Source organism: Nesoenas mayeri, assembly GCF_963082525.1.
Source record: "Nesoenas mayeri genome assembly, chromosome: 1".
Lineage (NCBI taxonomy): Eukaryota > Metazoa > Chordata > Aves > Columbiformes > Columbidae > Nesoenas > Nesoenas mayeri.
This window is the reverse complement of record NC_137541.1, coordinates 112966298-112984770: the sequence shown is the minus strand read 5'-3', so window position 1 is coordinate 112984770 and position 18473 is coordinate 112966298. Positions and strand designations below refer to the sequence as shown.

At 32.4% G+C, this 18473-nt stretch overlaps 1 protein-coding gene across 5 annotated transcripts in view; it reads left to right on the top strand.

The window, feature by feature from the left end:
* Positions 1–18473, top strand: part of DMD (dystrophin) — a gene marked incomplete at both ends in the record, with an annotated part of 1256016 nt that overhangs the window by 593845 nt on the left and 643698 nt on the right. For all 5 annotated transcript variants that reach the window (XM_080362523.1, XM_080362521.1, XM_080362520.1 and 2 more), the window contains 4 exons: positions 2466–2588; positions 4095–4232; positions 6190–6342; positions 7264–7446. In XM_080362523.1, coding sequence (XP_080218649.1) covers positions 2466–2588; positions 4095–4232; positions 6190–6342; positions 7264–7446 — 597 coding nt within the window. The remainder of the gene's footprint in view (positions 1–2465; positions 2589–4094; positions 4233–6189; positions 6343–7263; positions 7447–18473) is intronic.

Here is an 18473-nt window from a genome sequence, read left to right as displayed (position 1 = left end):
GTCTGGATTTCCTTCTCATTTTTACCTTGCACTTCCACTGCACTGTAAGCATACAGGGCTGGTGCAGCCTTTGATAGGGTTGTGTGACTTTATCACTTGTCTTAGGGAGCGATGAGACTGCCTGTAGGTGATTTATCATGGATTAACTGTTCACATTGCATGTTGTGGGCTCACTCAAAGAAGAGGAAAAAGATGCTTATCAAGATGAAGTATCTTCAGAACACAGCCTGCAAACATTTTCCACCTGGCAAACTTCTCTCATGAGTGTTCTCCTATTCATGATTGTACAGGCAAGATGAACTGGAATGGAAGCACCTCACTAAGCTTTATACATTATGTACCTGGCAAGATGAGAGAAATAAGTACAGCACATAATTTTAACAGTATATTAGAATTTAGAGGACCTTTTCCACGACCTTGAGGAATGGACAGCCAGGGTATGATTTACAAAGGATATCTATACTTACAGGTATTATATAAGATAGAGAGGAAAAGGCTTGTCTGAATTCTTGGTGGTACTACTGACTTGCTGTTATGCATTTGGCTAAAGGACTGAATTGCTGGGTGCCACGTTCTGTTCACTGGTGTAATGTGGGTAACTGCCCTTCCCTTAGTCATGATTTCTGTTTTATGGGCTGAAAAATTATTATTATTATGGGGCGATATTATGCTTCCTAAATGTTTGTGGTTTTTTCATACGCTTTGTGAACAACATGAAAATATCAATTCAAGAGGACAGTGAGCTCTCATAATCTATTTTCAATCAATTCTCATCTGTTTTCAAGGTAGCTATATTTTTTCACATACTAACAGTGATCAATACAACAGTGAAGTACGTAAGAAGTAACCTGTGAATTCAGTAAATGTTAGTACGTAATTGTTGTGTCCTTAATTACCAAAATATTCATCGTGTCCTAAAATGAAATTTAACATTTTCAAGTGGTCTTTGAAAATCATTCAATTATTGGAATTTTGTTTAGTATTTTTCCTCCATTTTTTCTTTTTGTTATTGTTTTTAGCACTTTTCAGTGATTAGTAATTTTATATTTCAATTTTATTAGTTGATTTGTCTTTTATTGAGATTTAAGTACTTTTGAACACATCCTTCAGAGCATTTAACTTACTGTGTAGTTTGCTATTATCTCTACCTCAGTTGAAGTACTTGCTGACTGTAATTCTGAGCTTAAAGAAAATTTGTGAATATAGTATTATTCTCTACAAATATCATACATTATTGTATTTCCATAAATGTTCATAAGTGAACAAAATCTTTGTCATTAAAATAATCAATCAGATACAATGAAGGCATTTTGACCTTATTCTCCCAGGTCATCTGTGGAACAGATGAGAATATATGATGTCTAGTATCTTTTGTTTTAGCTGATTAAGTCTGATTGTTATCATCATCATTACAAACAATTGCTTTAAAAGAAATACCTGTTGTACTGGAGGGAAGATTAAAGACAACTGATTAGAATGTAATGTGCTTATGTCTTTAGCAAGAAGGCTGTTATATGTCCAGGAGTTACTAGAACATCATAAAGCATTAATTACCTTCAAATCTTAATTTTATGCATTGAGAATTTGTTGGTTGTTCTTGCATTTAAAGCTTTTTCTGTTGATCCTTTCCAATGCACTTAATAACGCATTGCATATTGCACATTAAATTATCCACAGGCATCAAGTAGATAAAGGGTGCTGTATTATTGTTAATAAGTGCTGCTTGTTTTAGATTTAAAACTGAAAGCTGAACTAAAACACTGTAATTATAGTGTGATTCATTTTGGAGGAATTCTGTCAGATTTGTTTGAGGGTTTTTGGTCCTGAATTTTTGCTAAGGCTTTTTGGAAACACAACTCTTTCAGTTTTGTTGTTGATTTTTTTTTTTTTTTTAATATGTTACAAAACATTTTTGGGGAATATCTTATACAAAGATTATCTGTCTTTTGGTTTGTATAATTCACCTGGCATTTTTGCTGTTCTTTGTGAGAAAGAAATTATTTCAAAGCACTGAAACAAATTATCATGAAATTTTTCTCAATTGGTAGTCGTAGGTAGTTTTTCATCTGAATGGGTTGCTTGTTGCTATATAATTTCTGACAAACCAGATATAGAAAAGTAGTGTCAACATTTAATTTTTTAGACATTTTTTTTTTTAATGTTATACTGTTTATCTGAACCTGTTCTCATACAGAAACATGAGATTTCTGATTGTTTGGTTTTGTTTGTTTTAACTAACTATAGAATTCTTATGTTTTCTTATGTGGAAATTCTGCTATTGTTAAGTATTTATCTTTACTTGCCTCTTTGGGTACTTTGAGTTGTATAGTGTAGATATTTTTCCACATGATGGAAAGTCTACCACTGTTTTAACAATGGGAGGTAGAACAGATGTCTCTTTTCACTTATGTTGCTAATAAGTATGTGATTTAAATAAATATTCTTTGTATTTCTCCCATTTTTAGCCCTTCATTCCTTCAAAGGAATTGGAGCAATTTGACATCGATATACAAAAATTGCTTGAACCACTGGAGGCTGAAATTCAGCAGGGGGTGAATCTGAAAGAGGAAGACTTCAATAAAGATATGGTAATTTGGTTGAAATGGAAGTCTGAGTGAAGTAGGGAGGGAGATGAAAAAACCTAAGTGAAAATTAGAAACTTCTATATTTGTGTTAGGATCTTTAGATATGTCTTGGACAGAATTTTACTGTGCTAGTATATTATAAAGTCGAAACTCCCAAGTTAGCATTAACTAAAAGATTTAGTGATAAGTTAATTGCTAGTTTATCAGAAAAACATTTTTTGACTGTTGAGAAAATACAAAGAAAACAGAGGTGTTATCTACAGGTCCTATACTAGTACCCAGCAATATTACAGAGTAGGGAATGAATATTAAAATCTCTGTAGCAATATAAAGACCAAGAAAGCTCAGAATGATGTATCTAAATGGGCAATATAGTAGAAGTTGACATTCGCTAAAAACAAATACTAGGCAATGACAATTGAAAGAAATGCCACTTGCCGATCAGTTCGTAACAGATTTGATTTGACTATTTATTGTAAATAGTTTCTGTGACTATGATAAGCTTTATTACTCGTGTTTGCTCTTTGCAAGCAGTAAAACCGTTTATGCATATTAGGGGGAAAAAAGAAAAGAAAAAGAAAAGGAAAAAAAAAAAAAGGAGAGGAGTGAAATACAGGTGTACTTTACTATTGGCACTGTGCTGTGTTTTCTCCAGAGTGATTTTCAGAGGGATGACATTTCTTGGCTGGCAAATAACAGAGATTCATCTCTAGGACCTTCTCTTTGCGAATCCTTATCAAGATCAAATATACGTTTCTTTATAAGCAATATTCTTCTTTTTTTCTTCTTTAAGGAGTTCAAAGATAGCTTTTTTATATCAATGCTGAAAGGAATCTTTACAGGACCTTATTTTTTCTCTTTTTATAGTGCAGGAAAATTAAAATTTAAGGCAGTATGTACTGCAGTCGTAAATTCTAAGTGAATCAGGTTTGACAGCACAGTTTCCACTACTTTAGCATACTTTGTTCCCTTTCTTTGCAAAAAATATTTAACATGGTTCAAGAGATACACTCCCAGAAGCTGTGGCATAGGTTCAACTTCTATGTAAAAAGTATAGTGGTATCATTTTGCTGTCCAGAATTGCTGTATTGCATTGTGATGATACACAAAATGGTCAGGAATTACATGGTCTCCTAGCATACTGGCAATTTCAGTTGACTACTGACAGTGCTTTAGATTATTTTAGATATTTTTATTATTTTTGTTTTATAGTAAAATGTATTTTACACTTTTGCCTTCAAAGTTTTCATCCTACTATCCTGGATGCTATGTAAAATCTAATATCAGTCATCTGTTGGTTTTCGTGTACTGTTCTACTTGTTCCCCCCAAGTGTCCACATGTGTTGTAGAAAGCAAGTAAAAGCTATTTTGTCTTCAGTGTAGAACAGAAAGTCATTGCAAGATGATTATCTTAGCAGAGGAAGTGTAGTTTTTATATGTCTGTATCTCCTAGTACTTACGTAATAATTAGATTAAAGTGCCCATTACCTGTTATTTTTTTTTAATCAGAGTGAAGATGATGAGAGCACGGTGAAAGAATTGCTGCAAAGGAGCGAGACACTTCAAAAGAGAGTCACAGATGAGAGAAAACGGGAGGAGATAAAGATAAAACAGCAGCTGTTGCAGAGTAAACATAATGCTCTCAAGGTATAGGAGCTACAATTATAAGCACATGCTACTAAAACAATTTTTTCTTAATTTTAGGACATTGTTCTGTTAAATGAATCTTCATTACTATTTGGAGAGAAATTTAAAACTATTTGGCTATAAACATATATTTTCTTATATACTTGACGTGATGCCTTGGAAAAGACATTTTAAATCTCCATCTTAACAAGTACTGTTTTGTCTTCAGTGTTACAACCATGTGACTCTCAGGGACTACAATGATTTCTTTAATAATAATTCATTTTTTAACACATTACACGTTTTTAATGCAACAGCAGTCAAGACCTTAGTTAGAATCAGTTTTCACAAACTTACATTTTCAGTTGTAGAACATACTTCTGGCAATAAGTTCTTTTATGCTTTAGTAAAAGATTTACAAGCTATGCTCTTTCAGTGGGAAAAGTGGCTTTGGCCTCTTTAAAACAGGGTAGGTGGTAGTACCAATAGACCCGGTATCTAAGAGGCTGAAAACCAAAGTCAGATATCAATATTCTGTTACACCACACTCCTGGAGGTATAAGTGTATGATACTATTTCTAGAAACATCCACAGTGAGACCTATTTGGAGTGTTGTCTTTCCAGGAAAAGATAAAAGTAGGGAAAGTAAAATCTTAGAGTTGAAAAGTCACCTTGTTCGCCTATCTGGAGCAGCAGGCTCTGGCTACTGTAGAAGATTTTTTCATCTTTTTGGCAAGCAGAATTTTTCTTTCTTTTGAAAGTTTTTTTTTAAGTTGTTTTTGGCTTGGGGAACATAACATGATTACGTTTTATTATTGCTTATTTTTAAGCAGCATCTTTCCTTTCCTGTGGTCTCCATTCTCGTTTTTAGTTTTGCAGATCTGTGTGCCTTCAGTAAAAGAAGAGCTGGAATATACCATTGTTTTGTCCACATTTAAAAAAAACAAACAAAAAAACCCACCAAAAAAACCCAAAACCTTGACATCTATTCACTGTGTCTTTGACTGTTCCAAGTGAAATGGAAGTAATTAATATTTTTTTATGGACAGAAGAAGCAAGAAAAGTGTTTCTAGAACTACACTGTTATCAGATCCTTAATGGCTGTTTTTATGGAACAGAGTGATTGATTTCCCTTCATGTGACTCATTTAAGGCATTCAACCTTGCCAGATAAAATTCCAGAATCACTGAAGTAAATTCATCTTTTTATATAGAATGTACCAGTATTTTTAAAAATTTACTTCTTAATAAGAAATTATAGTAGTGAAAAGATTTTCTGGATTCTGTATGAGTGAACTTAGGCAAAGCATATGCAAATGTAATATATTTAATATTGGTTATAAGAAATAAAATAACATTTTTTAACTTCCTGTTAAAGAGAGGCTTTAATAATTTTATAAAGCTAAGTCACAAACACAAAGCATTTGTTATGTAAATGGTAATTTAGAAAAAGGAAACCTGTCTTTGCATACATTTCTGCATTGAAATGATTTTCTTTTGAATAGCTACAGAATTTGCATGCAGGCTAGAATTTCACAGGAGACCACAAAACACAGGAAGCCCACTTATGGCTAAATACTAAGTGGGTTGTGTTTCCATCTGTCCAGTGAGTATTCTAAGCAGTAGTGTTTTATATAAAATATTGACATTTATGTAAGAGTCTTAACTTTTCTGAATATTGGTGACTTTCTCAGTCATTTCTTCAACACATGAACAACCCTGAACTAGGTAAGCTCCTTTAAAAGAAAAAAAATAATCTGTTAAACTGATGAAAATATGCTGTGTTCAGTTACTTTTAGACTGTTAAACTGAAGAAAATATGCTGCATTCAGATGCTTTTATACTATATTTAAATATCAAGGTTTAATTAAAACTAATAGTGGCCTTGTGTGCCTTTTTTCCCTTCAGTGTGCACACATGCCAGTTCATATTTTATAAGCCTTTAATTCATATTCTAATAATGTCTGCACTGTGAACAGGACTTGAGATCTCAAAGAAGAAAAAAGGCTTTAGAGATTTCTCATCAATGGTATCAGTACAAGAGGCAGGCTGATGACCTAATGACATGGCTGGATGACATTGAGAAAAAGTTAGCCAGTCTACCAGACAACAAAGATGAGCAGAAGCTAAAGGTAATGTTTTGGGGTGGCAATGGTGGATCTTTCTGAGTGATAGTTTATCAATTTAACAGGCAGCAAATGCAACAAATTTTCAAATAGACACAGAAAATTATCATTTCAGTTCTTTATTTTGAGTAAAATAAACCCTAATTTTCTGTGTTCAAACTGACATTTGTTTGTTGTGCTGTATCTTGTATTTGTTTGTTATACAGAATGTTACATAAATAATTTGAAACACACTAAACAAATTTTTTTTTTATAGTACTGAAAGTTTGCAATGTATTAAGAAACATCAAATGTTTTCTAGTAAAAATTTTAATTGATTTTATGTATCTTTGTTCCAGATGAACAAATGACTTACCGATAAATGGATGACCTCTGTCTCATGTTAGCACATTCATTTTCATCAGAACATATTCATATGTCACTGTCAAACTCTATAAATATATTTACATACTTTCAAAGGTTTTCCTGGTTTATTTTGCATCGTCTTTCTTTGCTTCATTCTCTGTTGAGTTTCCCACAGAGTAAAATAAGGGTTAAGTAAAATATCAAAGTAATATATCAAATAATATATTTGTAAGCTGTCCAAACACTGTTTGTCCTAAATATGCTGACCCTTATTGAAAAATTATTTCTCCAATTACCCATCACACTGTACTAGCAAGAATCTGGAAGTGGAAACTTGGCCTTTGCCAACTCATTTTCAGTGTATACTAGCTGTTAATATCTCTACAGCTGACCTTCAAGAAGGTTTTTCAATTTCAGTTACTTTGTTTTGTTTAAATGTAAAATATTACTTGAAACAGCTGTAAATTTGAACTGTAACAATAAAATGGAAGTGGAATTTCTGACAGAAGTATTTTGCTAATTTTAAGTTGATTGATCTAGTTAGCTAACTGTCCTGGGCCCTGTATTGGTTTTGCTCACTAGGAGATTGATGGAGAATTGGAGAAGAAGAAGGAAGATCTGAATGCGGTGCACAGGCAGGCTGAACGCTTGTCTAAGGATGGGGCTGCAAAAGCAGTGGAGCCAACCCTGATACAGCTCAGCAAGCGCTGGCAAGATTTTGAGAGCAAATTTGCTCAGTTTCGAAGACTCAACTATGCACAAATTGTGAGTTGTTACTGGCAAACCTTTATGTTTGCAACTGCTACTACTAACAGCATCCTACTAACAATGAGAGCTTCAGGGTCAGTGTCAACTCTTCAGATATTACTAAGGAAAACCCTGTTGTCTGCAAGTGGGAGAAGCTTTATACTCTAATATAATAGCTCTCTGCTTTGGTCTTAAAATTGCCCTTAAGATAAATCAGCTAATTACGAAAAACTCAGCAATGAAAAATTCGTGTTTATTTCTGTTGCCTCATTTTTTTTCCATAACATTTTCCAGATTAAAAATGTCAGTTTGCCATGCATCTAGTTTGTTCAGTGAACATGTAAATCAGAAAAACTGTCTTTTTCAAACTACCCATCCCACGCCAATTTCAATTGTTTTTTTTAATTTCTCCATAACATGTTATACCCACTTTAGGAAGAGATTAAAAAATATCTTATGACACTATATATATATACACACATATGACTTCTTCTTCACATGGTTGAATCTCAAAGGAGTTTTTGCAAGAAAGGATGAAAACATTATTTTATGAACCAACTTTGTGTCTTCTGATTTTGATTTCTTTAGTTGTATATAAAATATATCTTTTTTTTTTTTTTCCTCTTGTTTATACATGATGCAATAACTGCATAAATAAAAGAGAAATAAAATGTCACTATTCCAGGTTTATGACCAAAATAGGTACTGGGTATTACCCTTTTGGAAGGGTACCAGAGATTGCTTTTTCATTTACATAGCAGTTTTTCCTTGCCATTCCTACGACTCTGCTCATTGGCATTGAAGCTTTTGATTTTATAGGAAGAAAGATAAGATTTGATCTCAAGGAAGTTGTTGCATTATGTACTCTTCTGTAATCTTGGAAGTGTTAGTGGTGTTTAAAAAAATGTATATTTTAAAAAATTATTTTAAAATGCATTTAGATTGCAGAGGGGTCATACTGATAGGCTAATGATAATTTAAATACATGAAGTGTTACTTCTAATTGATATAAGGTCAAATGTGTTTTTAAAAAAGAAAACAAATCGTTGCAAAAATGAGCAATGATGAATAAACTTTCCATCAATACAGTCCTTACTTAAATGTACTGTGTATTGTGAATTTTAGACTTTTTTACTATTAAGTTACAAAATGTATATATAAAACTAATGATTGGGATAGCTGTGCAGTTAATGGAAACAATCAAAGAAACGTTAACTTTGGTTTGTACGATATTAAATCTTGTTCCATCTGATCACACTTTTCAGATTACTATGGTTTATATTAAACTTGATGGATGTAATCAGCTGTAAGTCATTTATATTGGCATGGATCTAGAGCAGGCTTCACTTTGTCTTGTAAATGAGTCTTTTTGTATAATGAATATATTTCTTCCTTTGATAAGCAAGTAAGAAATAAGAGCATGCATGTAATTTATATAAAAACATTCTGCTGTCACTGTGCTTTTTATGCGACATACCACTTGCCATGACAGAGGATGAGTATATCCATCATAAAATTTTACTAGCAAATCAAAAAACTATACATTAGCATATTTTCCTTTAAAATATATAAGGTAGATACAGCAGCACATATTCTTTTGAATTGATCAAAGAAATACAGTCATTTTTTAAAAAAAAAAAAACCAAACGTAACCATTACATATATTTTATTGTTAAAATATTTATATAATACATTTATATTTTTGTAATGGCTAAATTTTTAAATATGCTCAAATGTTTCATGCAAAAAGGCTGCTTTTTAGTATTTATCTGTGGAATGAGGACATTATTCCATGAAATTTTCATGTGTACAGAGTAATTACTGTATCCTTCTCATTTCTTATGAAAAATATCTTTGATGACAGTGACTGAGGGTGATAATCATATGAAATATTTTAGAAGGTTTACAGAAGCTACTGAAACTGGTAAGAGGCAGTATATTTTCATGGCTGAAATTAGAGTGAGGCATACAACTGCCTTGTTACTGTCTTAGTTTTGGCTTTGCTGAATCAGTGAATTTCTCTTGAGTCTTTTTTTTTGTTTTTTTTTTTATACAACCTAAGTGCCTACCTCACAGGGATGTTGTGAGGATTAATTGTTTGTGCAAGTGTTTAAAATAGAAAAGAAAAATGAAAATTAAAACTGTTCACTTGAACACATGCATATACCAGGAAAAACGATTTTCACCAACTGAATCACAGAATGTTAGGGATTGGAAGGAACCTCAAGATAAACCCAAGTAATAAAAATATGAAAGGAATTTATTTTAAAAGCAAAACAAATAGAAAAATGCTGCATTTTTTACGTTTAATTGATGATGTATTCAATAACAGACTTATATAACAATAGTAAGTTGTTGACAGAAATCAATGATAACTTAGTTGTACTGTGTATCTTGAAATTCATTATGATTCATTGAATAAACAGCAAGACTGCACTAAGAAGACCTCTGATTATGTGGCTTAATGACAGAATTGCATTTCTTACTTTGCTGTTACTAATATATGTCTGATATCAAAGTATGAAATTAGAATGACCATGCTCCCCTGGGTTTTATTTTTCCTCAATATTTGTTGGGAAGACCTGTCAGAAGGATATAGGAACCGTAACCATATAAGAATTGATACTCTCTAGAATGGTAGATTCTCATGGAATTCTCATTGTCTCACAAATATGCAGCAGTAAACTTCCAGCAAATAATTAACAAATACATATAGGTGTATATACATTAAAATATTTTTTTCTGTCACTACTTTTGATAATAAGGCATTATGTAGTTATATAACCTCAAACACAACATGTTCTGTTTAATGCCGGTTTTGAGACATTATTCAATTTTGCATAGTGGTCATCTTTGTATGTGAAAATTGCCAGAGAGTAATGTGTGACATTCTACAGGGAGAAAGGTGGGCGTATTGCAGTAACAGAATAAACATGGTACACAAATAAGTAAATACAACTGCACAAAACTTAAAATGACACTGAGTGGGAAAAAGGTTTTTGAGTTCATGTTGTCTTACAAGTTGCTTCTCCCACTGAGTGTCTTTATTCACATGTGGTAAAATAATCTACAGAAAATTCAGTTTTTGATGGGGCAGATTTCAGATTCCCGTGGTAAGAAAAGTTTAGTGTTCTACTTCATTTCTGCTAAAAATTTCTGTTTGAAATCAGTCAGTAGTTACTTCAGTTATGGAATCTAAATAACTCTTTAATGAGTGGAATATTTTCCATCATGTTTTAAAATTATAATTATCACTAAATCCCATTGAAATTCATGCAAGCTTAAGAAACTTTTCAAAAAACAAGCCATTAAATTTTAATCCTGGAGGACTATGCAATTTTTTTGCATGTTAAAATTACACATTTGTTTTAAAATAAAAGTCATTTCGGGAAAAACTATAACACTAGAGAGGTCAAGGGATATGTAATTCTAAGTTAACTATGCAGAATCTAAAATCATTATGCCTTGGCAGTCACACAGTATTTTCAGAAAAGTTATCAATCCCCTTTGCTGCTCTCTGAATCTAAATCTTCCAGTTTCTATTTTATTTCAACAGTTAATGCCATTGTTCCAGGGCAATTAAAATAGTTATCTGTTGCAGAGGAAAAGGTAGATTCAGGATCAAAATCAGTTATTTATATACTTATATTACATTTAATTAAATTTGCTTTAGTTAATGCCTGGTTTAGAGAAGATTTTTTAAATTATGATTTATTGATTTATTTCCGTGCTTTCATTTCAGCAGTCTGTAAGCTTGTTTATGTCATGGCTCAATTTAGATTTTAATGAGCTGACTGAAGTTACTCTGTGTTGTAGAGAGGATTGAAGGCTTTTCTGATAAGAGGACATTTTCTAGATGAACACACATGCAGAGCCTACACTATAAATTGTTAATTCATAAGTCCTATTGCCATATTCTATCAAGCTGTCCAACATTTTTTCTGCCATCACATATGCCAAACTATGCTGTAAATATTTTTAGAACAGGATGAATATTGTACTTGCAACCTATTAACAGCTGTGAAACAAACATACCTGTTCATGTATATATGAACAAAAAAATACACTTATCTAACTCATTTCAGTAATTTCGTTGGTGATGCACACAAACGTTCTATTGAAAATTATGGTCATTTTACTACTGAAATATTTGGTCCTGGATTTTGGCCATACTAGGAAAAATAATAAAGTTGATCGAAGTCATTGAACAAGTATGAATAAGGACAATAGTTATACAAAACATGTATTTATTTCATTAAGGTAAGTAAGTAATTTAGTCTGAGCAATTCAATAGTAACTTTCAATATAGGTAAAATACTAGTACTCTTAGTATTTACTATGAAATAAATGTTATAAGCTTCATTTTTCCAAATAAAAGACATTGGTCTTTTTAAGATTCTGTAAAGCATTCAGAAATTAAAAATACCTGTCTCCTAGTTGGATTATCACTTCAGGTGAGACAGCATGTGATCAGCTTCTGGAACCAGATTAAGGACAAATCAAGTTTACATCTGAAATTCAAGAGTTTGTTCAAGTTCAGTCTTTTAAGGGCATCTAGCAGTTTTCAGTTAATAGTTCCCTGTGGAGCTCCACTTAGTTCATTTAATAAAATTTAAACTGTTTTCTTTTATCCTTTTTTTGTTGTTGTTTTTGTTTCTGTTTTGTTTGTTTTTTGTTTTAGTTTTTTTGTTTTTTGTTTAATTGTTAAAATATGTTTCTATATAAAGTTATTTTCTAACACATTAATCAAAATATATCTGTCATAGTTAGTTAAACACCAGACTTTGTGTCCTAGTTCTCGATCTGCATCTAAATAACGTGGATGCTTCAGTGGTGGTGTGCTACCATTATTTTTGAACATTTTCCACAGATTTCACAACAAGCAGCATTGGAATGGAGTGGTTTTGTTCTCTTGTTCTTGCTTAAATATTTCTTTGAGTAAATAGCCATGCAATGGTTGCCAAGAAAAAGGGGCTGACTAATTCTTCATTATTCCTACAATGAGTGGGAGTGAGGATGAAGTAAAGAGAGAAAAAGCATTAGAAAAGCAAAATAGGAAAATACCTACTGGACAAAAGAAAAGAACTATGCAGTGATGGATTAGTATCTCTTTCACCTATGTGCTTTCTGTTTCTCAAGGCCAGGACAGAGGTGATCCTGTGACACCATTTAACTTTTCTGACATTTACACTGGCAGCTTTTTAAACAAATAGCTTTACACAGCACAGCTAAAGACTGGGCTGTTTTGACTGCGGACTACGAAAGGGTGAGGATGAATGAGAATCTTTCAGAAAAGAATCAGCTGCATATTTGCATCCATTTTCTAGCATCTATCAACCTGGAAATTGCTATTAGAAAATTCATTCCAAATATTTTTTTTTTAATTTTTTTTTTTCAAATACTGTCATTTTATGTCTAATTTAAGGTAAGAAAGCTGTGGTAAATATGCTGAAGATTAATATTGTCTTTGATATATCTGAAGAGGAGCTAGTTTGAGACATACATTTTTAAATGCACTTTACCTTCTCTGTGTCTAAAATGAATGTATACAGGGTTGTAGTAATTTAAGTGAAGACTATCTGTAGCCTTCTTTTGTAAACGTCCACCAGTTTACTACACTATTTTGAATTCTTCCTTCTCAAGTGTATTTATCTTCTCTCATATTTCCATATTAATTCTGTACAGTATTCACTATCACTGCAAATCTGCAGTATTTTAATAGAGTGAAGTTAAAAATCTTGTCTTACGGATGAGAGAACTTCACAAAAACTGTTTTTCTCTGACAGTTTGAATTTGTTATAAACTTTAATGAAGTGATCTGAATTACATTCTCTAGTTTAAAAGTGAAACTCAACATCTTAACCTCATCACATAGGAATGAAAACTCTTTCTGCAACTTGGACTGAGGATGATTTAGAATGCTGTCTTTGAGTTACATGAACCACTTATAATAATGTAGTCTTAGCTATGCCACAGGCTTTTCTAACTGTTGTCTGTATGGCTGAGGTGGAAACAAGACTAAACAGCCTTTGCTTAGAGAATGATGTGTGACATAGCACCCAGTTGTCTCTTCTTTCAATTTTCTTAAAAAAAAAAAAGAAAAATGAACATTATACTAATATAGTATTTTCTTCCTTATAATTACCTAGCTACTTGGGAAACAAGGCAGCAAATTACCATCTTATTTTCTCTGATAGAGTATATCATCATTTATTAACATAATAAATTACATGGTGAAGTATTTGGTGTCAAAATTACTTGGCTATAATATTGAATTAAATAATAAGGGAGAAGACTTGCTGCAGATTGGTCTGGCCCTAAGTGACAGCATCTTTTGAAGAGATGATGTTCATCTCCTGTCTATAATTAAGGATGTCAGCATCTTTTTTTTTTTTTTTTTTTTTTTAGTGCATGGATGTTCTGAGTATAAACGTGCAGACAAAAGTAAATTTCAGTGTGAGTGCTTGTACATCTATGTACGTATATTTCATTAGTTTTAAAAACTGCTTAGATTAACAGCAGTTGCATTTGCATTCACATTGTTTTTTTAAAAAGTCTGTGGTTTGGAGTAACAAAATCAGCCTAAGTGACAAAACCTATTATTATTCCATATGATTGAATCTCTATAAATGTATATTAAGTTATTTTAAGAAATAAAGATGGAAAATACTTAGGTAATGCCTTTTAATATTTCTGGAAGGTGTCAATGTTTAAGGTTTAGGTCTTCATGCTTTGAAGCTGTTAGCATTCAACACTTATGTGGTATTTTAATGGTACTTTTAGTTTATTTTCTAAATTATCTCAGCAAACATCTAACAGATGTACTTTGCATAAATATCTGGAAAGTTAGCATCACAAATCAACAGCCAATTTCAAAATGGGTAAGTCTTTAGACATCAGATGGACTGTATTCTAACATATCTGTGCTATATTTAACATTAATTGGTTCCTTGCTGATCAGTCAGTAGAGTTACACGTTACTATTCAAGGCACCATAAATGCTATCTAAGATGAGGGCACTTCTTAGTCTTAATAAATCACCCATTAAATGAGTTGACATTGATCAAAGGTTTATCCTACGAAGGCTGCTTTCAGCATATCATGTAGAAGCTTGCTCTGCCACTATATACACTGTTTTTCCTCTGTAGTTTACCACTGTCTGAGAACAACAATTTTGAAATTCTATTTTAAGTAAAAAGTAATTTGAAATTCCTTCCATTCTTTCCAGTATTTCCTGTTGTGCAGTGAAATTTGAGTACATAATGTTGGTTTAACAGAATCACTAAACGCTGTCACAACTCAACATCATGGTTACAAGGATATAGGCCTGTGTAGAAGAGTTTAGTCTTCTAAAGTGTCAACTAGATACTTTCTTTAGTGTGAGATTTCCTTTATAATATCTGTATGTATATTTTCAGCTGTGAAAAATATTTCAAGATGAATATAAGAAATGATTAGCAGCTCTATGGATTTGTATGTTCTATAGTTAGCATATAAAAACTTTCAAATACATTTTGTCTACTGGAAGATAACAGATATAAACAGACATAAATGTTAAAAAATTCAAAATAACATTTATAAATATCTGTTGAAAACCAGCCTAGGATGTAGATTTTGCAATGTGTTCTGATATTTTTCTTTCCAAATTGTGACATGGGTACCTACGTATTTGCTTATTTACTGAATTTTAATACTGAGAATGGCTGTCACTTTTGACTCATTAGTAGATATAGGCTTACCTTCTCTCAAAAATGCTTGTGACTGTACATTGTCTGAGCAGCGATTGTTGAATGATTATGAGGTATAGTCTTTTGTTTTTTAATAATCTCTTTTTCTAATGTTACAAATATGTGTTTAAAGTCACATGACAGACATACAGATTTCCTTTTAATTGTCAATTTTGAACTACTGCAGTTATTAACACTGAGATATGCTGTTTTTATCAGAAGTAATTAACATATATGCATAAATTATTTTAGATGAGACATTTTCTAAATCCCAGTAGTTCCAATTAGTTGGCTGTGTCATAATGCACTAGATATTTTTTTTCTTCAGGACATGGTAACAGTGCATCTACGGCATAAGATACACACACAGTGTTCTATTTGTTTTGTTGGCTATTTTTATTTATTAGTTTGTTTGTTTTCTTTTCTGGAAGGGCTGGTTTATATCAAACACAGTACAGTGATGAGTCTGATGTCTCAGCTTCATCATAGTTACAATGTGGGTTTTTTTCTCTTTGCTTAACAAATAGATACCAATGGAAGTTTTCACTATTAAAAGCTAACAGCAGAACTGCTAGAATTTCTGGTTGATGCTAGTTTTGTTAGTCTCTTATTAGTGTGAATGGTAGCAGTCCTTTATTAAGAAGCAATGGATGAGTTTTCAAATAGACTGCAGCTGAGGTCAATACGCAGCAATGCCTCTGCCTGAGGAGAGTCCATATCTGGACTAAGCCAGAATAAAAAACCAAAACAACCAAAAACAACAACAAAAAACCCAGACGAAAACAAACACCAAAAATCCCCAAACAAACAAACCAACCAACCAACCCCACTGTTAAGCAACTGTGAAAGGAAAAGGGATTGCTGAAGCTGTTCGTTTTGCCACTTGACCTAGTATATTTGACATTTTGGAGAGCAATAAATGCATGAGGGTGTGTGGAGCAGAGGGTGTGCAGCAGCACCAAAATGTTTTGTCACAGTTTTAAAATTATATATTTACCTCACAGGATTAAAAAAGTCTTTTAGCCACAGTTATCACAAGCAATTACAGGTATCTATCTAATACATCACACAGAGCTCATCAGAGTGTAGCATGAATATCTGAGGTTTTGGGAGAGGTCTTATAACTTAAGCCTAAAATTACAGGGAACAGGCCTTTTCTTATGGAGGAAAACTTTGCATTTCAATCAATTTATGAAGGTCGAAAATACAATAGTGGAAGTAAGTTCACGTTGACCTATGCCTGTTGATTGATGGTTTTCAAAAATCAAATCCTGCAATTTTCTATTGCTATTCTTAGCATGTAAAATTTACTGAAATGTTTTCTAACTAATGATATTATTAAGGGTAGTTTAATTTTAACTAGCTTTATTTATTTTTGTGTATAGATAAAATAGATTAATTTTATCACAGAATAAAAACTTTTAATGCAGCATTTCTCAGCCAGTCATGTATGCCTTAGCAGTGAAGTATTGTGAAGACATAAAGCATTCTGTTCAAGAACAGTGCTGGAAATCATCATGTATTTATATGTCACTGATAAAGTCAGACACAAACATTAAAATGCATGTATTAAGTATTGCAACATGCAGACTTTAGTGAACTGCAATAATACATAAATAGAAACATCACATATGTGGGAAAATATTTACATTCTTACATGAAAATATTATTTTAAAATATTTTAAATATATTTTAATTTTGCCAAGTGCCTTTTAAGTCTTTGCCTTCATGGGAACACATAAGCATTTTATAGATTTTTAATCCTGTAGTGAGGATTTAGGTGCCTCTGCATTTGAAAGAGATGCTTCTTTTTGTACTGATAGATAACTTTCTTGTGATTGACCAAGGCCATCCAACCTCATAACGAAAATTCCATGTTAACAGTATGATTTTGATGTACCTTTTGCATATATACATACCTACAAGATGTGCTAGCAACACTGTAGATGCATTTTATTTTTCTGAATATTAGCTGACATCACTCACAGTTGCCATAGGAAGGGGTGAATAAAAGCTTCTTTACATATAAATATGTACTTGAAAGCGTTTTTATTGATGTCTGGCAGCATTTGATCATAATTTTGCGGTTTAAATTCTTTATTTAATATATTGATGCTAAATATAGGCTAGCAAATATAATGTAGACTTTTCTCTAGAAAGTAATAAACTGTCCCAAAGTTTACCGGCCTCTTTGAGGCATGTCTATTTTTTGTATCACCACACCTATGTTTATTCCTCCCTGATGACTGACTTTTTGCACTCTCATGTATCTTGCAGCCGCTTGTAAAAAATACTTTCTCAAGCATGAATACACTGCAGGAGGAGGCAGTACATGTGTGTTTGGTTTTCCTGAACACCTCATCAGGATGCTGCTAGGAGTAGTGTCATGGTACAGTGGTGCCAATAGGTGTGTTTTGCTGCTTTACTCCTCCCACATATTCTGCTTGTGTGAAGTTATTATCTCAAAAGCACAGTGCACTAAGGCCACTATGAGTTTAGAGGCCTATGGTGAGACAGGGACCAAAAATGGAACCACTGTCAAAGCCTAACACAAAAAGATTGGAGGCTTTCTGGATGTAAACTGTTGAAAAGTTAAAGTGACGTTGGGATTGTTCCCTCTGCAGAAAGAGGAAAATAAATGGATATGCTGAGATGGGAGAAATGTGTTTTTAACACTGAGTTTTCCAGTGCTAAAACTAGAAGTCTCAAAGGCTAGTTAGCTCTGACCCCACCAGGTAATACGGTTCTAGATGTAGGTAGTAATCATCAGATAATCAGATTCTTCTTTGGGGGAATGTTTATGATTGTAGGCAAAACCAGGATTGTTCATGTCTTTTGTTTGTTTGTGGTTTTGATGGTTGGTTGGTTTGGTTTGTTTGTTGTTCTAATTGGTCTTCTCTGTAAGGGCCAGTTCATGGATGTGTTTCTTGTCTTCATGTTGCACCTGCTAGGATTTAACTGCTGATAAAATCAGTTTGTCACAAGTAGGTAGTCATGTTTGTGTAAAGATCCTATGGTTTAATTAAAAATATGTAATGATGGGGAAGAGAATTCAATTTACTCTTCTAGTGACAACAAAAAAAGTTTTTTCAGAGACTAGAAATAATTTGCACATCAGTATATCACTAACAATCGAGTAAAAATTAAGAAAATAAAATCAATAAAAATGTATTTTGCAGAAATAATATAGAAAATGGCCATTTACACCAGCAGTTCTCCATCATTCTTAACAGTTTATTTTTAATATGTATTATTTTAAAATATTATTTGGTTTTGCATATTTTCAAGTAACTATCTAATGAATTCTGCTACTTTGTC